This window comes from Rhea pennata, chromosome 10 (assembly GCF_028389875.1).
Source record: "Rhea pennata isolate bPtePen1 chromosome 10, bPtePen1.pri, whole genome shotgun sequence".
In the NCBI taxonomy this organism is placed as follows: Eukaryota; Metazoa; Chordata; class Aves; order Rheiformes; family Rheidae; genus Rhea; species Rhea pennata.
Window position 1 is genome coordinate 22,418,866 of NC_084672.1, and position 16,547 is coordinate 22,435,412.

The 16,547-nt window shown below is 54.2% G+C and overlaps 1 protein-coding gene across 1 annotated transcript; it reads left to right on the forward strand.

Moving 5' to 3' along the window:
- The first annotated feature begins 7,731 nt into the window (after positions 1-7,731).
- On the forward strand, positions 7,732-12,081 carry LOC134144569 (zona pellucida sperm-binding protein 3-like). The gene is made up of 9 exons (XM_062583612.1): positions 7,732-8,100; positions 9,897-10,015; positions 10,101-10,204; positions 10,521-10,698; positions 10,797-10,917; positions 11,015-11,106; positions 11,551-11,693; positions 11,780-11,878; positions 11,954-12,081. Exons 1-9 carry the CDS (start codon positions 7,732-7,734, stop codon positions 12,079-12,081), a joined length of 1,353 nt encoding a protein of 450 aa, XP_062439596.1.
- Positions 12,082-16,547: the final 4,466 nt, after the last annotated feature.

A 16,547-nucleotide genomic window follows, 5' to 3' on the forward strand; every position in this document is an offset into this window, starting at 1 on the left:
TTTCCCTGCGCCTCATGGAGGGTAAATCTCGGATGTGGGACAGGGGCCTGATGGCCCAGCATCCCAGGGCTGGGACCATCCTCTCCTAGACAGTCCCACTTTCACTAGATGGTACAGCTGGTGCTGGTATTGCTCTGTCTCCTGGGACCTGGCTTTGTGGGTCATGTCGGTACTCCTGGAAAGGGCAGCTTGGCTTAGCCCTGTTTTGCTACAGTTGTTTACTATGTGGGCAGCTGCTAGGTCTCATACCTGTTGAGGGGTTTTTCTCAAATGGAAGCAGTGAGGCACAAAGGAATCAGCTGGCTTCCCTTTCTGGAGCTCATGGTGACTTCTTCCCTTCCAGATGATTGGAGTGCTGAGAGACCCTCCAATGTGTTTCAGCTGGGAGAAGTCCTCCACTTCCAAGCTGATGTTGATACAGAAAACCATGCCTCTCTGAGGCTCTTTGTGGACAGCTGTGTGGCTACCCCAACCCCAGACAGGAACTCTTTTCCTCAGTATACTCTCATTGATTTCAGTGGGTAAGAGCTGGCTGTGCCTTTACAAACATGTCTTTGTGCTGGTTATGGATATCTACAATAGTGGGATTCTGCTGACCGTATCTTCTGCCTAGATGCCTGGTGGATGGGCAGCTGGATGATGCCACCTCAACTTTTATATCCCCAAGACCCAGGCAAGATGTGCTTCAGTTTGTGGTAGATGCATTCAAGTTTGCAGGAAATTCCAGTAACCTGGTAAATCCCTCTTAGAACAAGTGATCTGCTTGGCTGGGTGGGGATGTGGCTTAACTCTGTAGACCAGGTTAATAAATTATTTTCCCTGGCAATGTAATTCTAGCAACTACCTCATAGCTAAATATGAATGAAATCACCTTTCATTACTGCTTCTGACTCTCAGCCCTCTGAGCCAAGGCTGTGTCTTGAAAAGCAGCCCTGATACTAGTCGAGATGAGCCCCGTGCTTTTCCCTTCTGACCAGTTGTTCTGATGGCCTTTCAGTAGCTGAATGCTTAAGTGTCTTGAAAGAAGTAGGAGGGAATGAGCTGATCTGGGGAGATGGTGGTCCCACTGGAGACCAAATTCATGCATGAGTGCTGAGTGTATGCAATAAAGGCAAATGCCAGCCTAATGACTCTACTCTGCCCCCTCTTGCCCCCCAGATCTATATCACCTGCCACCTGAAGGTCTCCCTGGCTGACCAAGCTCCAGACCCTCTGAACAAGGCTTGTTCCTTTGACAAAACCAGAAGCCTGTGAGTAGCTGGAATAGCAACTTATTCAAGGGTAAAGAGCTTGGGCTTCTCATCTGACATGCCATGGTCCAGGAAGGTGGACTTGGCCATCTGGTCTGAATGGGTGGCAGGGGATGATTGGGGCTCCTTCTAGGAGATCACAGAGGAGGCATGGAAAGGGTTCCTAGAGCAGGGCAGGCTGGTCACAGGCTTCTCTTCCAGCTGGGCTCCTGTGGAAGGCACCAGGGATGTCTGCTCTTGCTGCGAGGTGAGGAGCTGTGGCTTGGCTGAGCACTCCAGGAGGCTTCATGCTGCCTCCCAAAGGCAAGGAGGACGTTTTAGGAGAGAACTGTCCTCCCAGCTTGGTAGGTCTTGACATGCCTCTTGTGCTCTGTTGCCATGATGTCTAACTTGGTTAGACCTGGATGGCTAGAGCTGCCTCACTACCTGTTGGCTCCTCAATGCTAATCCATGGCTTGGGAGAGCAAAGGTTTACATGAGCCTGTGTGTACTCATGTGTCCTTCCTCTCAGATTCCTTGGTGAAAGAAGCAGATGTTGTGGTTGGACCCCTCCTTATCCACAGCTGGCAGGATCATTTAGTCCTGAGGACGCCTTCACAAGGTAGGGCAAGCTCAGGAAGAGGTGGTATACGTGACAGGTCCCAGCTCTGGCCATGACCACCACCTTGTTTTTCCTTCCTAGGTCTAGAAGGGAACTTCTGGATGGTGTTGGGGCTGGTTGCAGTTTCTGGTCTTGTTCTGATCCTTGCTGCTCTAGGAGCTCTGATCGTCTGCCGGAAATCCAGCAGCCCCATTTAAATCACTGTTTTCAACTCCTATAGTCTATCCAATAAAAAAAATAAACCTGAAGGACTGTGGGAAGCTTTCAAGCGGGGTGGAGGGGCGGAGAAAGCTTCAGTCTCTGGAGACAGTGAGTGGGATCCTAACTGCTTCTTTGCCTGCCTGAATCTGATTCAGGTCTCACTTTCCTGAAGCCTTGCCTCCAGCAGGGCTTTGTACAGCATTACAGCTCTGTCAGTGTCTCCCAGAGCACCTAGGTAGGAACTGAGAACCTCTGGCTGTGACTTCTGCACGTGTTCTTAATCCTAGAAACATGATATTGCCTTTAGCCTTACAACATATTTTACCTTCCACTGGAGCCAGCTGGGGCTGCTCCATTCTGGTAACTATTCACTTATGCTGAAGTGAAAGTGATTTAAAGCCAGAGGGAGCTAAGGATTTAGTAAAACTCAGAGCATGTAGGGATGTGGTTAGAAAACAAGGTAAACAGCCTGTCTTGCAGCAGTGGTCAAGACTTTCATTGCCCCTTAAGAGAACTGCTTTAAACCCTTGTGACAAGAGTGCAAGGACTTTAGAGTGCTTTTTTCTTTTTTCTTTTCTTTTTTTTTCTTTTTTTCTTTTTGAGCACTGAACTTCCAATATGAGAGGATTTCCCCCTACCACCACCACTTTGAGCTGGGTTACCCTGAGGCCTTCATCAGGGAGAACATGTTTCTGGAGTGTGTGCCATCACCTCTATTTTTGTGGTAGGTAGATTTGCTCAGAACCATTCTTCTGGGTGAAGAGACAGAACTACTGACTTGAGAAGCTTACCAGCTGCTTTAGACTTCCTCCTGATATCACATCTCTTCAGCAAGTCAATACAGGCTGTATTTAACTGCACTTCTGAAATACTTTTCACAAATTGGCCCTCTAATTTTGTGTATAATAAACAGCTGCTCTTCATGTCTTGTGATGATCCTGGGCTGCAAGCAGGAGTGTAAAAGCCCCAATGGCTGTGATATCCCTGCCTGAAGAGATCTTAGGCTGTCATGTAGGTGCCTGCAAGATCTCAGGTGATGAGGATCTCCTTGGTTAAAGACATTGCCCCTTACTCTGATCCCAATGTGGAGTGATCCTGTAGTTGATGTGAGCTGAGTCTTGCCTTGCCCTGGTGTCTCACCCTGAAGGAAGACAAGGTGACACTGGAAGTGAGGGGTAGGATTACTAATATTGTGCCCCTCTCTACTGAGCTCAGCTGTCCTCAGGCTGAAAAAGGACCTCTGTGAAGATCTGTGGCACAGGGACTGGTCACCTTGGCCCAGAGTCTGGACCTAGGAAGTGACAATCTGTTTAAAAAAAAAAAAAAAAAAAAAAACCAACACTGTGACAGAAGAAACTAGAAGGGAGTAATGTTTACTCTTTCCTCAGGCTCCCACTTGAAGCAGGGCTGGCTGCCTGGGCCCCTGACCTGCCTAAGGCAAGAAGCGGTAGCTCCTAAAGTCTCCTTACCGAAAGGTAGAGAGGGCTTCGATCTCGCGTTGGCCTCCCTACGCTTAAGGGCAACCGGGGCCTGGCTTAGAGACTCTGCTGCTTGCAGAGGAGGAGCTGGAAAGGGTGTTGTGGGAGAGGTGAAATGGGCTCCTGATGCAGAGGGCTCACAGTGCCCACAGGATGTTGCTTAGAGCAGAGGCTTCTTGGGGAAGGTGGTAGGAGAAAACAGATCAGAACTTTCCTGCAGTCTTCAGCTGCACAGAGAGGTGCCTTGTAAAACTTCCATGGCCGAAGGCTCTTGGAGCTGTGCCTTGAAGTCTGGGATGGTCAGTACTGGATGCTGTTGTGATAATCCTTAAACCTCATCCTCTCTGGGCTTTCTTGTTCTCTGGAGGGGCCTGATCCATGAGGATCTGAATCCGCTTACTACCTATCCTGTCTAAAACTACTGCTGTATGGGGGGGAAAAAGGAAAATCAAGATTTGCTGGATGAGGAAGGGAGCGTAACAGTGAACATGGGGCCTAGTGGATAGGGATCTTCCTGGGACAGACAGAAGCAGGAATTCCAGTCCCTGCACCAAGGACTGTTTATATATTTTATTCAAGGCTTGTTACATATTTATATGTATAAACAGTCCTTGGTGCAGGGACTGGAATTTCTGCCCCCACTCCCACTGAGAAAGGGGCTTTAGCTACTACTTGCTTGAGTTGCATTTGCTTTATTTTTTCTGGTCCTGTAAAACTAACTTATTCCTTTGCTCAGCAGAGCAGCCTTAAGAGAGGAAGTCTCTGCTGCAAGTCCCAGGAGCTGTGATTCTCCACCAGTGCAGGAGAGGTTTGCACTTTAGGTAGAGGTGGGAACCGCACTAGTGTGGGTCCTCTAACTGCTGAGTTTTGTGATTTGGAAAAAAAAATCCTTCCTTTTTCAGGTAGATTCTGGAAGCATTTGCCACCTGACCTCTGAGATGTGCTGAAAAATCACTGTGCCAAGTCCCTTCAGAAGGACTAAGGCATGAGTCTTGGGACAAGGTGTTTGCCCTGAGGACAAACTTGGGTGACTTGTTTTAAGCACCTGGTTTTGGTGCTGCACGTTCACCTGTGTTCATTGCAACTTTTGGCTGGAGCAGTGTTTGGTATAGGTCAGATGTGTGACATTCATCAGAGTTTGGATGGGTTCTCAAATGGGGCTAGCAGGAAAAAAGTGAGCTGACCTTCTTGCTGTTGTTAGCTGTGGTTTTGGGTAATGAGCTGGGGCCCCCTGAAAATAGGCATGATGTCCTGCGCTGCCTGCCCTTTGGAGGCCCATCCTGCTAGGAAATGTCCACCTCTGTCCTTGAAGGGCCCTGGGGCTGGAGTATACTTGAGCTTCAAGAGCAGAACTGGGCATGAAGCAGATCCCAGGCCCATTCCTGCATGCTTCTGAGCTCTCCTCTGCTCCCTCTGTCCTGAAGCCATATTTTCTCTAGGCTGCTCCTTGGTCCCTCCCTGTGGTTGTCTCTTGCTCTTCCTCCTACCTCTGTCATCCATCCAAACTGTTGGCCCTGGCAGACCCTCCTCTGCCAACGCCACCATTTCTAGTTTGCTTCACTGCTGTTAAATTCATCAGACTCTTGGAGAAGATCCCGTTGTTCACCCGTGATGTCCTGTACCCGCATGGCCAGGCCAGAGGAGGCTGCTCTTCTGTGTCACAATGTGCTTGTGCTCTTTCCCAGCTGTGCTGATATGTGGCCAGCTTCATGTTATGGTTGGAATGATGAAGGGACAGATGGTCATGTGGTAAGTCTGGCGAGAGCTACTCTGGGAGCAGAAATTCCCTTTCTCGGAGACAAATATCTTCTCTGCTCTGAGCTCTGGCATGTTCCTCTGCATGGGATTCACCTTTGCTAATTTTAGCCATGCGAAAATCAAGTGACCTCTCAGAGTGATTCCCCTTCCTAGGGGGATGAAGGCCTCTCTCTACCCTGACACCCAACGAGCTGTAACCTAACCTGGGGCTGGTACCTGAGCTGCATTTCTGCAGCAGTGGCTGTGAGAGACCAGATGGGGGTGAGCTCAGCCAGCTCCTGTGGTCCTTGTGAGTCAAGGACATGGCTGAGTTAGCTGCCTTCGCTGTGATGCTTTCCCCCTGCTGATAGGGGGAGGCAGATGTTTATTTACTGATCCAGCATCAGTTGCTCATGTTATCTGCTGTCAGTGCAAATGTATTTGCCAAATATATTCCTGAGACGGAGGCTCCCTGACGCACAGTGTTCGGCTCGGTGCCTGTATGCTGGAATCCCTGGTATTTCTACGCAATTACCAATCTCAAGGTATTTTAAACGTGAAGGTGAAGTCCTGGCTGTGCTGACAGCAGCAGGGAGGGGGATTGGCTCCATACTGGGGAGAGCCAGCAGGAAAGGCCAAAGGTTTTGCAAAGGCTCGACGCTCTCTTGCGGTGCAGCAGGAATGTAGGATCTTCACATGAGTGCATCCTGAGGGTGTTGTTGGGCGCAAGCCATTCCTAGCCCCAAAACTGGTGGGCTTCTGCTAAGGACGGACTGGCTGAAGAAACCCGTGTACTTGACTTGGTTTGGTTCCTGCCCCTGTTTGCATAGGCACGGCACACTGCCCAGTTGATGTTGGACTGGCAGTATGTGGCAGCTGTCCCCAAAAGATGGGATGAGTGGTAAGAAACCAGGGAGCTGAGGGACTTCTTTCACTGTGGAACTTCGGAGAGGCCTGGGCAATTTACCAGTGTCCTGGAAGTCACAATCTGAACAGCCACAGGCAAGAGCAGACCATGCTGGACCCTGTCTTGGGTGAGGGGGTTAGATGATTTATTCATGGTAACAACAGACATCTGACCCAAAAGCTTGTTTTCATTTCTGTTTCTTTGCATTTCCATATGAACAAGTGTTGAGTTGTTCCAGCTCAGCTCTCCAAATCAGAGGCTTTCAGCTGCCCCTTGCCTAAAACTTGCCAGGGACCTCACAAAAAGCAGAGGAGGAGTTGCAGGTGTGAAGAGGGGTACCTCCTGTGCTGAGCTGCACAAGGCAATTGCAGAGCTCCTCTGCACCCAGGCATTGCCTGGCACAGGGTGTTTGGGACTGAGATCTGCTGTTCCTGCACTCTAAAAATCTCTTCCTTGTGCCTTTAGTTAAAGACACACTCAAAAGAAGGGAGAAACTGAAGTGACTGGTCTGAAAACATGCAGGTTTTCTTTTTAGCAGCTTCCCTTGTTCCTTTTTCTGATAGCTGTAGAGTTGGCCCCAGACACTTCCCAGCTTTGGTTGCAGGGGGTGGAATATAAAATATGGTGCTGTCATTTGGGGAAGGGAGAGATAGGAAAAGCCAGGAGGGGTGGGGCACTGCTTGTTGTTATATTCTGATCCCGTTTCCTTGAAGGCAACAAAACAAACACAACCCAAAGAGATGGGGAAGAACAGCAGAGATAAATAAAAAAAAATAAATAAAAAATAATTTAAAAAAAGCTGCAGCTGAGCCTTGCTGGTGACCTCATTGCCAGCTAAGCCAAGGTAGAGGATGGGGGGCTTATCAGCCCAGCTGAGACCAGCTGAACTCATGTCTGTGGTGAAGGTGCTCTTTCAGCTGGTGCTCAAGTCAAGGGTGAGACATTTGGTTAGTGCTGGTCTTGCTGAGGGCCAGGGAGCCACACAAAGCCATAGCTCGGGCTGGAGGGGGCCAAGCACACATGCTCCTGCTTTCCCTCTGCTCTGGCCTGCTCAGCACAAGGAGAATATGATTGGGAAACACTGGAAAACCAGAGTCTCCGGAGAGGATGGTGGAGCCAGGCAGGGGTCGGGTCCCTGCGGAGAGGATGCGGAAGCGCCTTCAGTGTGGTTCGCGTACCAGCCCCCCACTCCCAGCTCTCCTGCTCTTGTCACCTCCCCTGGGAGCCTTGAAAAGCCCCTTATCACCACAAGCTTAACCTAAACAAGTCATTTTGTACCAGTCTCCCCGTCTCCGGCTTCTGCTGAGTTTTCTAAACAATCTGGTGAAAGAGGCTGACGAGGATGTTTTCCCTTGCCTTGGGCAGCCCCGGACGGGGGGCTCCAGCACCCCGGAACTGACTCGCCGTGACTGCGGAGGGCTGGGCTTTGGGTGCCATTGGTCCCCGGCCGCCCTCGAAGCCGGGGGCGGACAGCTCTTGCTCCCTTCGGCTCCAGCATATAAAGGATCCCAGAGCAGCCTTTTGTCTCTGTGCTCGGGTTCACTGGAAGCAGGCAGGATGGGACCCCAAAGCAGCTTGGCGCTGGCTCTTCTCTGCTGGGCGGTGGGTGAAGTGGCTTCTTACACCCCCTGGGATTTCTCTTGGAGCGAGCCGGCAAGCCACAGGTCAAGGGCTGACCCTTACGCCTGGTCATGGATGGACGAGGCACAGTCACGGGCTGTCTCTGGGAGGCATCCTGTGATGGTGCAGTGCCAGGAGGCTCAGATGGTGGTGACAGTGCACAGGGACCTCTTTGGCACTGGGCGCCTCATCAATGTGGCAGACCTGACCCTGGGCCCAGCTGCCTGCAAGCACTCCTCGCTCAATGCTGTGCAGAACACCGTGACCTTCGCCGCCGGGCTCCACGAGTGCGGTAGCATCGTGCAGGTAAGAGGTTTTGTCTATAAACCAGGTTCTTGGCCCACCTCTGAGGCACCCTCGTGGTTTCTGAGCTCCTACTTAAGGACTCGCTGCTTTGCTGTCCACTGGTTTGGATGGGCTAGGGGGTTCAGTGTATAGGGGTTTGTGGCTGTTGACCTGGCAGATCACCCACCGCTGGGGTCTGCCAATGCCACATGGTGAATCCAGGTCCCCTGCGTTCTTCAAATCTTGGCTGTGGGGCTGAAGAAAGCCTTGGAGAGATGATGATTGCAGGCTGCTCTGTACTGGGACTCTTTCCCTGTGGCAGCCAAAGAGAGGTTGCGATTGGCTGACTCTGGTGGAGTTAACCACGGTGGAGGTGCCCAGGCTGTTCCCCCAGTGTCTCTGGCTTTCACCTTCCCCAAGGCGCTGCTCCTCTCCCTGTTGAACAGTGCAGGAGCTCCTGAAGCAGCTCTGGGCTCCAGGACCTTGCCCCAGCCAGGATGTAGCTGCTGTCCTTCACTCTGCATGGCCCTGTGAGTGCGATGTCTGGTGTGAGCAGGCAGCTCTCCCCTGCCACCTCCTTCCTGCCCTGCTCTCCCTAGACATCTCTGCCAGGCCAGGGCCCTTCCAAGGTGTGTGAGCCCAGGATGCAGCAGATTCTGAGTCCTGTGAGGCCATGGGAGCTCTGGGTGCCTGACACAGAGCACAGGCAAGAAACTTCCTGGGGAAGGATGAGTGGACATTTCTCCCAAATGGAAACTTTTTTTCTTTTCTTCCAATAGATGCTTTGTATTTTCAGCCTGAGATGCACCAACAGTGTTAATGTTCAGTCCACACATCAGGCCCAATTCGTTCACACCTTGCCCAATTAGGAAGTTCAATTTGCTGATTAAGGAACAGTGTTCCCCACCTCACTGCCTGTAGGGCTGTGTGTTGCCTGTGCTTCCCCTGTAACAGAGGGAACTGAGAGCTCAACTGCTTTACAGCACGCCTGTGCTTGAGGCACTAACGTTTGCCCTGCAAAGGCCTTTTCCTTCCCACCGTGAGGCACGAAGATGGAAAGATAAGGTGGGACAGGGAGGTGGGACCTCTCCTACTGTGGCGTTTTCCAGCGGCTGACTGTCAACAACGGCTCTGTGCCTGCGCTTGGGCTGGGCTGAGCTGTGGTCTCCTCCGGAATATGTGCTGGCAGAAGAGCAGAGCCAGGCACTGCTTGGGCAGCCTGTGTATGTGCACCAAGCTGAGTTTGCCTCTAACCACCAGCAGCCCTGCTCCTAGCACACTGCTATGGCTCCTGGGATGGAGACAGGTGCCCACACGTACGCCCTAGCAATTTTGGCCTCTAGCTCTGAATCAGACCTGGGCCCAGCATCCAACACATGCCCATGCCAAAGGACTGGTACTATGAGCCACCTGATGCATCTCTCTACAGAGGGAGTTTCACCTGCAGACAATCACAAGATGCTTTGCTCCCTTTATTCCTCCAGCCCTGGTGGGGCAAAGGCCCAGGGCCTTTAGGAAGGGTCATGATCAGCATGCATTAGCAGGAGTTCCTCAGGCAACCTGGACACTGTCCTAGTACGGATGGGGTGAAGACTAGTATGGAAAGGGATTGCATATCAACGCTCTGGTCTTCAGACTTTTTTTTCCAATCTCTTTCACCCAGCTTTTTACCTTTTTCTTTGGATTTTCACAAAATTTACCAATGGCAAAAGGACACTGTGATCTGCTCTCAGTTAAACTACTCTGGAGCAGATGGGTAGTGGTGGGGCAGCAGGAATGGCCTCACTGTCAGGTTTTCAACATCTACTTCTTCCCAGGTAACTCCTGACTCCCTCATCTACCGCACACTCATCAACTATGACCCCAGCCCAGCCAGCAATCCAGTCATCATCCGGACCAACCCCGCTGTGATCCCCATTGAGTGCATCTATCCTAGGTAAGGGTAACGTGTCCTCATGCTCTCCTGGTCCTTAACTGCTACCACAGGACTTCATCCTAATAAGCAACCTTCCCTTCCCCAGGAGGGAAAATGTGAGCAGCAATGCCATCAAGCCCACGTGGGCTCCCTTCAGCTCCACCCTGTCTGCAGAAGAGAGGCTGGTTTTCTCCCTGCGCCTCATGAATGGTAGGTGGGAAGTCACCCCATTGTATGGAAACGAGTACCCACTCTATTCTCCTAGTACAGCAGGAGCACAAGGCCTTTTTGCCCAGCAGGCGGAAGGCTGTTGGCTGTTGCCTTCCTACTAGAGAAGGATGGACAGCCAATCTGCCAAAGAGCAAATACCCGTGCCTGTGTCAATGGGCTCAAAGCCAAGCCCTGGTCTGGTCCCTTGGAGTTCATCTCCTGCTTACTCACTCCCTGGCTTTGGCTCTTGTTGCTGGGGAGCTCGGGGACAAGAAGGAGCCACCCCTCCATTTCTCATGATAATGCTGCCTTGCAGAGGACTGGAGTGCAGAGAGACCCTTTACTGGTTTCCAGCTGGGTGACATCTTGAACATCCAGGCGGAAGTTAGCACCGAGAACCATGTGCCTTTGAGGCTGTTTGTGGACAACTGTGTGGCAGCTCTGAGCCCAGAGAGTGACTCTTCTCCTCACTACTCCATTATCGATTTCAATGGGTAAGGCCTCGGAGCCTTCTCTGGAGCCTGGCAGCTGCTGTGATGGCTGGGGAGATGCCCAGCTCAGATGTTCCTGACCCTCACTCTTGTGTCTATAGATGCCTGGTAGATGGAAGGTCAGACGATACCAGCTCTGCCTTCATAACCCCACGGCCCAGGGAGGACATGCTTCGATTCAGGATTGACGTGTTCAGGTTTGCAGGGGACACAAGAAACTTGGTAAGACTTTATCATTCCTCCATGAGGTCCAACCCAGAAAAGGCTGATGTCCTGCACAAGAGGATCCTCACCTCTCTCCTTCTGCTTTACCCTGCAGATCTACATCACCTGCCACCTGAAGGTCACCCCAGCTGACCAAGCCCCTGACCCCTTGAACAAGGCCTGCTCTTTCAACAAAGCCAGGAACATGTGAGTAGCTGGTGCATAATACTGGGGTGCAAGAAAGAGAAGAGTTTTTACACTAATGTGAAATTGCCCAAGAGAGATATGGGCAGGACCACAGGTCTCAACCCTCTCTCCAAATACAGCTTAAAGCTTGCTGGTGTGATACAGGGAGTTTCATGAATCTGAACCAAGCAGTGGCTGCATCCAAAACCCAAGCATTGTCCAAAGGGCACAAATACATTGTGTGTGCTGTGGGTGGCGTGGATGAGGATCCATCAGTTGCTGGTCTGGCAATTCTGTGCTTAGGCACCCTTGTGGGCCTTATGTTGCTGGTGTATGACAGCTTCCTTTCAGTTCCTTCAGGTGCCTTTGGCCACCTTTCTCTTGCCTGCAGAAAGCTCTGGAGAGGGAGGGACACTGGTAAATTACTGACCTGCTAGGATAATGCTCTTTCCCATCCCATTCCAGCTGGGCACCAGTGGAAGGCACCAGGGACATCTGCAGCTGCTGTGAGACTGGGAATTGTGAGCTACCTGCACTGTCCAGGAGACTCAATCACCTGGACAGATGGCCAAGCCGTCGCTTCCGGAGAGATGCACCCTCTGCCAGTGGTAAGAGCCCCATGGGGCAGGTGTCCTATCGGACAGGTAAGCTTGGCAGCCAAGCCCTGGGCTCCTAACAGCTCCTTCCTTCTCAGGGAAAGAGGTAGAAGCAGATGTTGTCATTGGACCTGTGTTCCTCACCGCAGACCCAGGTGCAATGGGCTCCTCAGGAGAGTGGAAAGAAGGAGGACAGGGTAAGTCCTCCACCAGCTACAGCCCCATTTGAAAGATCCTGTGACTTGTTTTAATGGCTTGATTTGATTTTACAGGTGCAGCGGCAGTGTCTGCCGTGGGCATGGGGCTGATCTCTGTGGCAGCAGCTGTTGCGCTGGCCGTCGTTGCTCTGGCTGTTGTTGTCATGCGCAGGAAGTGTGCCCGCTCCTCTGCCGCGGTGTGAATCGGGGGAGGAGGCGAGAATAAAGTGTGGAAAGGAGAACCCAGTATCTGTATTTCTTCCTGTCTTAAAGGTGGCTTTGGGGAGTGGCTGGGGAGAGGGAAATACCCACTGGTATTTTGGTGCAGCTGTCAAGGAATCATCCATCCCCAGGCACATAGACATAGGAGGTATCAGAGCCCGCCTGCTCCTGTGGAGAGGGGAGTCCAGGACACCTCCATCCCCTTTCATCTAGGACTGGGGTTTCATGCCAAGTTAATGGAGCCATCTGGGACCCTCCTCACAATCATTGGTAATGTTCTCCACATGCTTCAGAGGCTTTGTTCCTTCCCACTGCTTAATTCCTGGAGCCATCCTCGTGGCTCTCCATAGATGTCACTGGTGGCAGGTCCCTTGTCACACCGGCACGTGCCCCTAGAGGAGTCTCAGCAGTGTCCACTGGCCCTCTAACCCTTGCTTTTGGCAGAAAGAGCAATTGAGCTGAGGATGTCGTGGCTGTGGCCTCTCTTCACCTCATGTAACTGAGCCCAGGATTTGGGGACTGGATGACAGCTGAGGGTCCCTGGAGGTTTGGTTTTTGCCCTGGCTAGCAGTGAAGCATGCGCTTTATGTGCTGAATTTCCCTGCCTTGATCAGCCCTACATCCTCTAAGGACTTGCACCTCTGGGGACCCTCCTGGAAGGCTGCAATGGATGGAGCTGGTGGAGTCCTGCTCTAGACTCTTCTTGAGGAGACGACTGAGCATGGGTCCCCGCTTCGGAGCAGGGCAGGCTCACTTGCAAAGGCAGAGCCACAGCAGGGTGGTGCATGGCCGTATTAGTCCTGCATTAGTCACAAGAGCAAGGGTGAGGGGAAGGGCTCCTGCTTTGTAACCTGGGCAGGGGAAGGGCTGAGGGCCTGGATCTCTCAGAGGGAGCCTCTGAAGGGAGGCAGTCTGGGAGGGTGTGAGAAGCGCTGCATCTCTAAGGAGGTGAGAAGAGTCCTGGCTCTCTGGGGGAGATAATAATGCAGAGGTTTGGGGTGGGAGGGACAGGTGAGCACTGTATGGGTTGTCCAAACCTTCTCCTAGGGCAGATCTGATTTTTCCCCTCCCCTCCCCCCCCACAAAATGTGCAGCAGGCTCTGCTCTGACCTTGCTGTCCCCCAGGTCTCAGAGGTGAGGGCTTGGGAAGCAGTCTATGCTAGAGGTACATAAAGGACCCCCATATGGGACCCTGCAGCACTGTAGGCAGCCCCATGGGCCTGGCTCTGAAAGGATGACGAGGCACCGCTGCTGCCTTTATGGCCTCCATCCCCGTCCCATCCCTGCGCGCTGCGGGAGCCAGGCTGATCGTGCTGCAAGGGAGTGGAAAAACCCTTTGCACTCTCCTCTACTGCCCTCGTGTGCGTGCAGGATCTCCTGCAGCTGCACGCAGCCCTGCACGGGGGGTTTTCCAGCCCAAAGCGCCAAATCCAGCCAAAACAGGGTGCTGTGGTGCTCAGGGTCCAGGTAGGGCAGTAACATTATGTTTCCTGCTGGGACAGCCTCTAGGATGGGTTTGGAGGGCAAAGCCAGGCAGGCAGCGAGATGGGGGGAGGCAGGTGGGGAGGGGTGTCTGGGTTTCCTACACAGTGTCTGAGTCACTGCAGGGACAGGGTATCCCGGGTTCAGAGCCCGGGTGAGCACAGACACCTCACCAAAATGGGTGTCCTTGGTGGTGGTGGGGGGGAACGGGGCAGTGTTGCCCAAAGCACCTGCCCTGTCCTTCTGGCTCTTCTCTGCAAAGTGTCTTGGTATTTCAGTGCCAAGGGGCTACTGGCCAGGGGAGGCTTCCAGCCCCTGGCAGCTTCCTCTGCCATCCCACCACTCATGTCCCCCGCCCCAGCACCTAGAAGGTCCTCCACCACCCTGTGACACCCCCAAACTGAGCCTTGGCTCAGGCAGGATGATGGGAGCTCACCTGCTCTCAGCTGCCTCAGTTTCCCCGACTCCTGGAAGGGCGGGCCCATGAGACAGGGGTGCTGAGCAGGAGCTGCCGGGGTGCTTCATGCCAGGAAGGGCAAAGCTGTAGTGCAGCACAGGCTCAGCCCCCCGTGGCGCATCCTTCAGCCTCTGGGGCACTTGAAGACCTGGCCTCGGCGCTGCTGGGTTTCAAAACCTCCAACCAAACTTTCCAAACTTTTGGTTGCTTTGAGATCTGCTGCAGTCCAGCCTTGGGACCTGGCCCAGTGCCGCAGTCCTGGGTCACTCATGGCTCACCACTTGGCCAGGAAAGATGGAGGAAAAAAAATTCCCTGTCCCACCCAGTCCCAAAAGAGGGGGGACCAGCTGTGTCCTCTGCATCCCACCCTCTCCTGTCACTCCTGAACCATGTGGCCCAAGGAGGATTGGTGGAGTTGGGGGGGGGGAGGAACATGGTCCTGCGCCCACTCACTTTTGGGACAGTTCACAGACTAAAACGCCTTGCTGGAGCTGGGGGCCGTGCGTCTGTACAGCGCCTAGCACATCCCGGCTCAGGGCTCACTGCGCCAGAGGGGGCAAAATTATTGTGGCTGGGGAGTGAGAGGGGGCAGCTGGGACCCAAAGGGTTAAACCAGTCCTCCCAGTCCCTTCACCAAGGGCTGGTCCCAGTGTCCCGCTTCACGCCGGTGCGGGCAGGCTGGTGCTCCTGCGGCAGCACCGTTGCTCCCTTGCTCGCCGTTTCCTTTCCCTCCTTTGATCTCAAAGACGGGGTTTGGCTCCTTGGCCAGGCTGAGCCTTGAAATGCGGCGCTGGGCGCCGGCTCAGCGTCTCCTGGCCGCTGGCCGGGCCTGGGAGGCGATCCCGGCCCGCGTGCGGGGAGACCGGGTCAGCCCGGCTGCGGCATGCTCCTGCCCACCTCGGGGCGGCGGCGAATCGGGGATGTTCCCAGGGCATAACTCCCACCCTGGCACCCCGGGCGCTTCAGCGCCATGGGGCCGGCAAAGCCCCCAGCTGCCCCACGTGGGTCTCGGGGTGCTAGGTGCTGTGCAAAGCTTGTGAGCCACTGGAAATGGGGTGGGAAGGGCCTGGGTGCCGGGGACACCGGGGCTGGACCGCGATGAGAGCTGGGTGCCTCTGCGCAGGGATGCTCCGGGCCCCACCAGCCCCGGGATGTTTGCGTGATGGAGCCAGGGTGTTCCCGGGGTTCGGTCCATGGGGTGGAGCGGACTCGGGCCTCCCCAGGGCCGAAGGCAGAGGAGATGATTCAGTTCCTCGTCATGTGCCGCTGGGGCCGAGCTGCACCCCACCAGCCTCTGCAGCCAAGGGCTGGGCTAGGGCTGAGCCCAGCTCTCGGTGGGGTGCTGGGGTGGGGTGGAGGGGGGGGGAGGTGACACCCCAAAGGGGCCAAACACACGTTACCAGCATGGATTGAACCTGCCCTGCCACTGCAAACTCAAGGAAGGCCCTGGGCAGGATGGGCCCCAGCGCTGTCATCTTCGAGGCAGATGCCGGATGCAAATGAAACATGTGCGGACCCCCCCCCCCGCCCCATACTTGCACACCTCATCTGACCCACAGCACCCAGAGCTGGGCGCGGGGGCTGTCCCAGCAGCGGCGGCAGCAGTGCAGACCAGGCGCCGGCCCCTTCACCGGCCGAGCTGCCCCGTCCCGCCGGCGCGCCCGGCAGCGAGGGCCCCGCTGCCTCCCGGCCGCCAAGAGTTAAGCGCGGCAGGAATGCGCTGAACCCCTGCCACATTCCTCGCGTGCCTTCCCCGCTTCGCCTTGACCTGTTCTCTGCTCGGTGGCCGCTAAAAAAAAATAAATAAAATAAAACCTGAAGGCTGCTTTCCCTGCTGAAAGCAGCCGCCCGGCGCTTTTTGCCTCCCCCAGCTCCGCTCTCGCAGCCCTGGGAGCTGGGGATGAGAAGTCGGGATGGGAGGAGCAAGCAAGGCTGGGGCTGGCGAGCCCAGGGGATGTGCAGGGGCAGCTGGAAACATCCCCCCGCCCCAAACCCGGCCCTCAGCCCCCTGCACGGCGGCTCCAGCCCGCGGGGGCGAGGACGTCGCCAAGCAGGGGCGCCGCGGCCGACACGTCCTCTCCGGTTTGGGAAAGCAGAGAGGAAGCTTTAGGGGTCATTGCGAGTTCGGGCAGCCTGGGAACGTCCCCGCTGCGTGACTTCTTTGCAGCTTCCCAACAAGTTTTGCTGCAGGGCAGGGGAATCACTTTCCTGCTCAAAATCCACAGCTCGTTTTTACAAAAAAAAAAAAAAAAAAAAAAAAAAAGAAAGAAAGAGAGAGAGAGAGAAAAGAAAAGAAAGAAAAAAAAAAAAACCAAAACTGTTGGCTTTGTCCTCTCAAAAGGAAAATTGAAAGGTTCCCAAACAAAACGCCGGCTGACCGACCGGCCACGGCAGCTTTCCTGGGCTGCGAGGGCTCGCGGGCGCCGTGCCAGCGCTCGCCGCGGGGGCTGGCGTGAGGGGCACCTCCGGGGCACTGCGCGGTGGCCGGTGGTGGTGGGGGGGCACCCT

Bases quoted from the DNA above. Each gene is read 5' to 3' on its own strand.
- LOC134144569 (XM_062583612.1), top strand. From the start codon at position 7,732: ATGGGACCCCAAAGCAGCTTGGCGCTGGCTCTTCTCTGCTGGGCGGTG. The intron at 10,205-10,520 runs GTAGGTGGGAAG...GCTGCCTTGCAG, and splicing joins CTCCCTGCGCCTCATGAATG to AGGACTGGAGTGCAGAGAGA. The intron at 11,879-11,953 runs GTAAGTCCTCCA...TTGATTTTACAG, and splicing joins GTGGAAAGAAGGAGGACAGG to GTGCAGCGGCAGTGTCTGCC.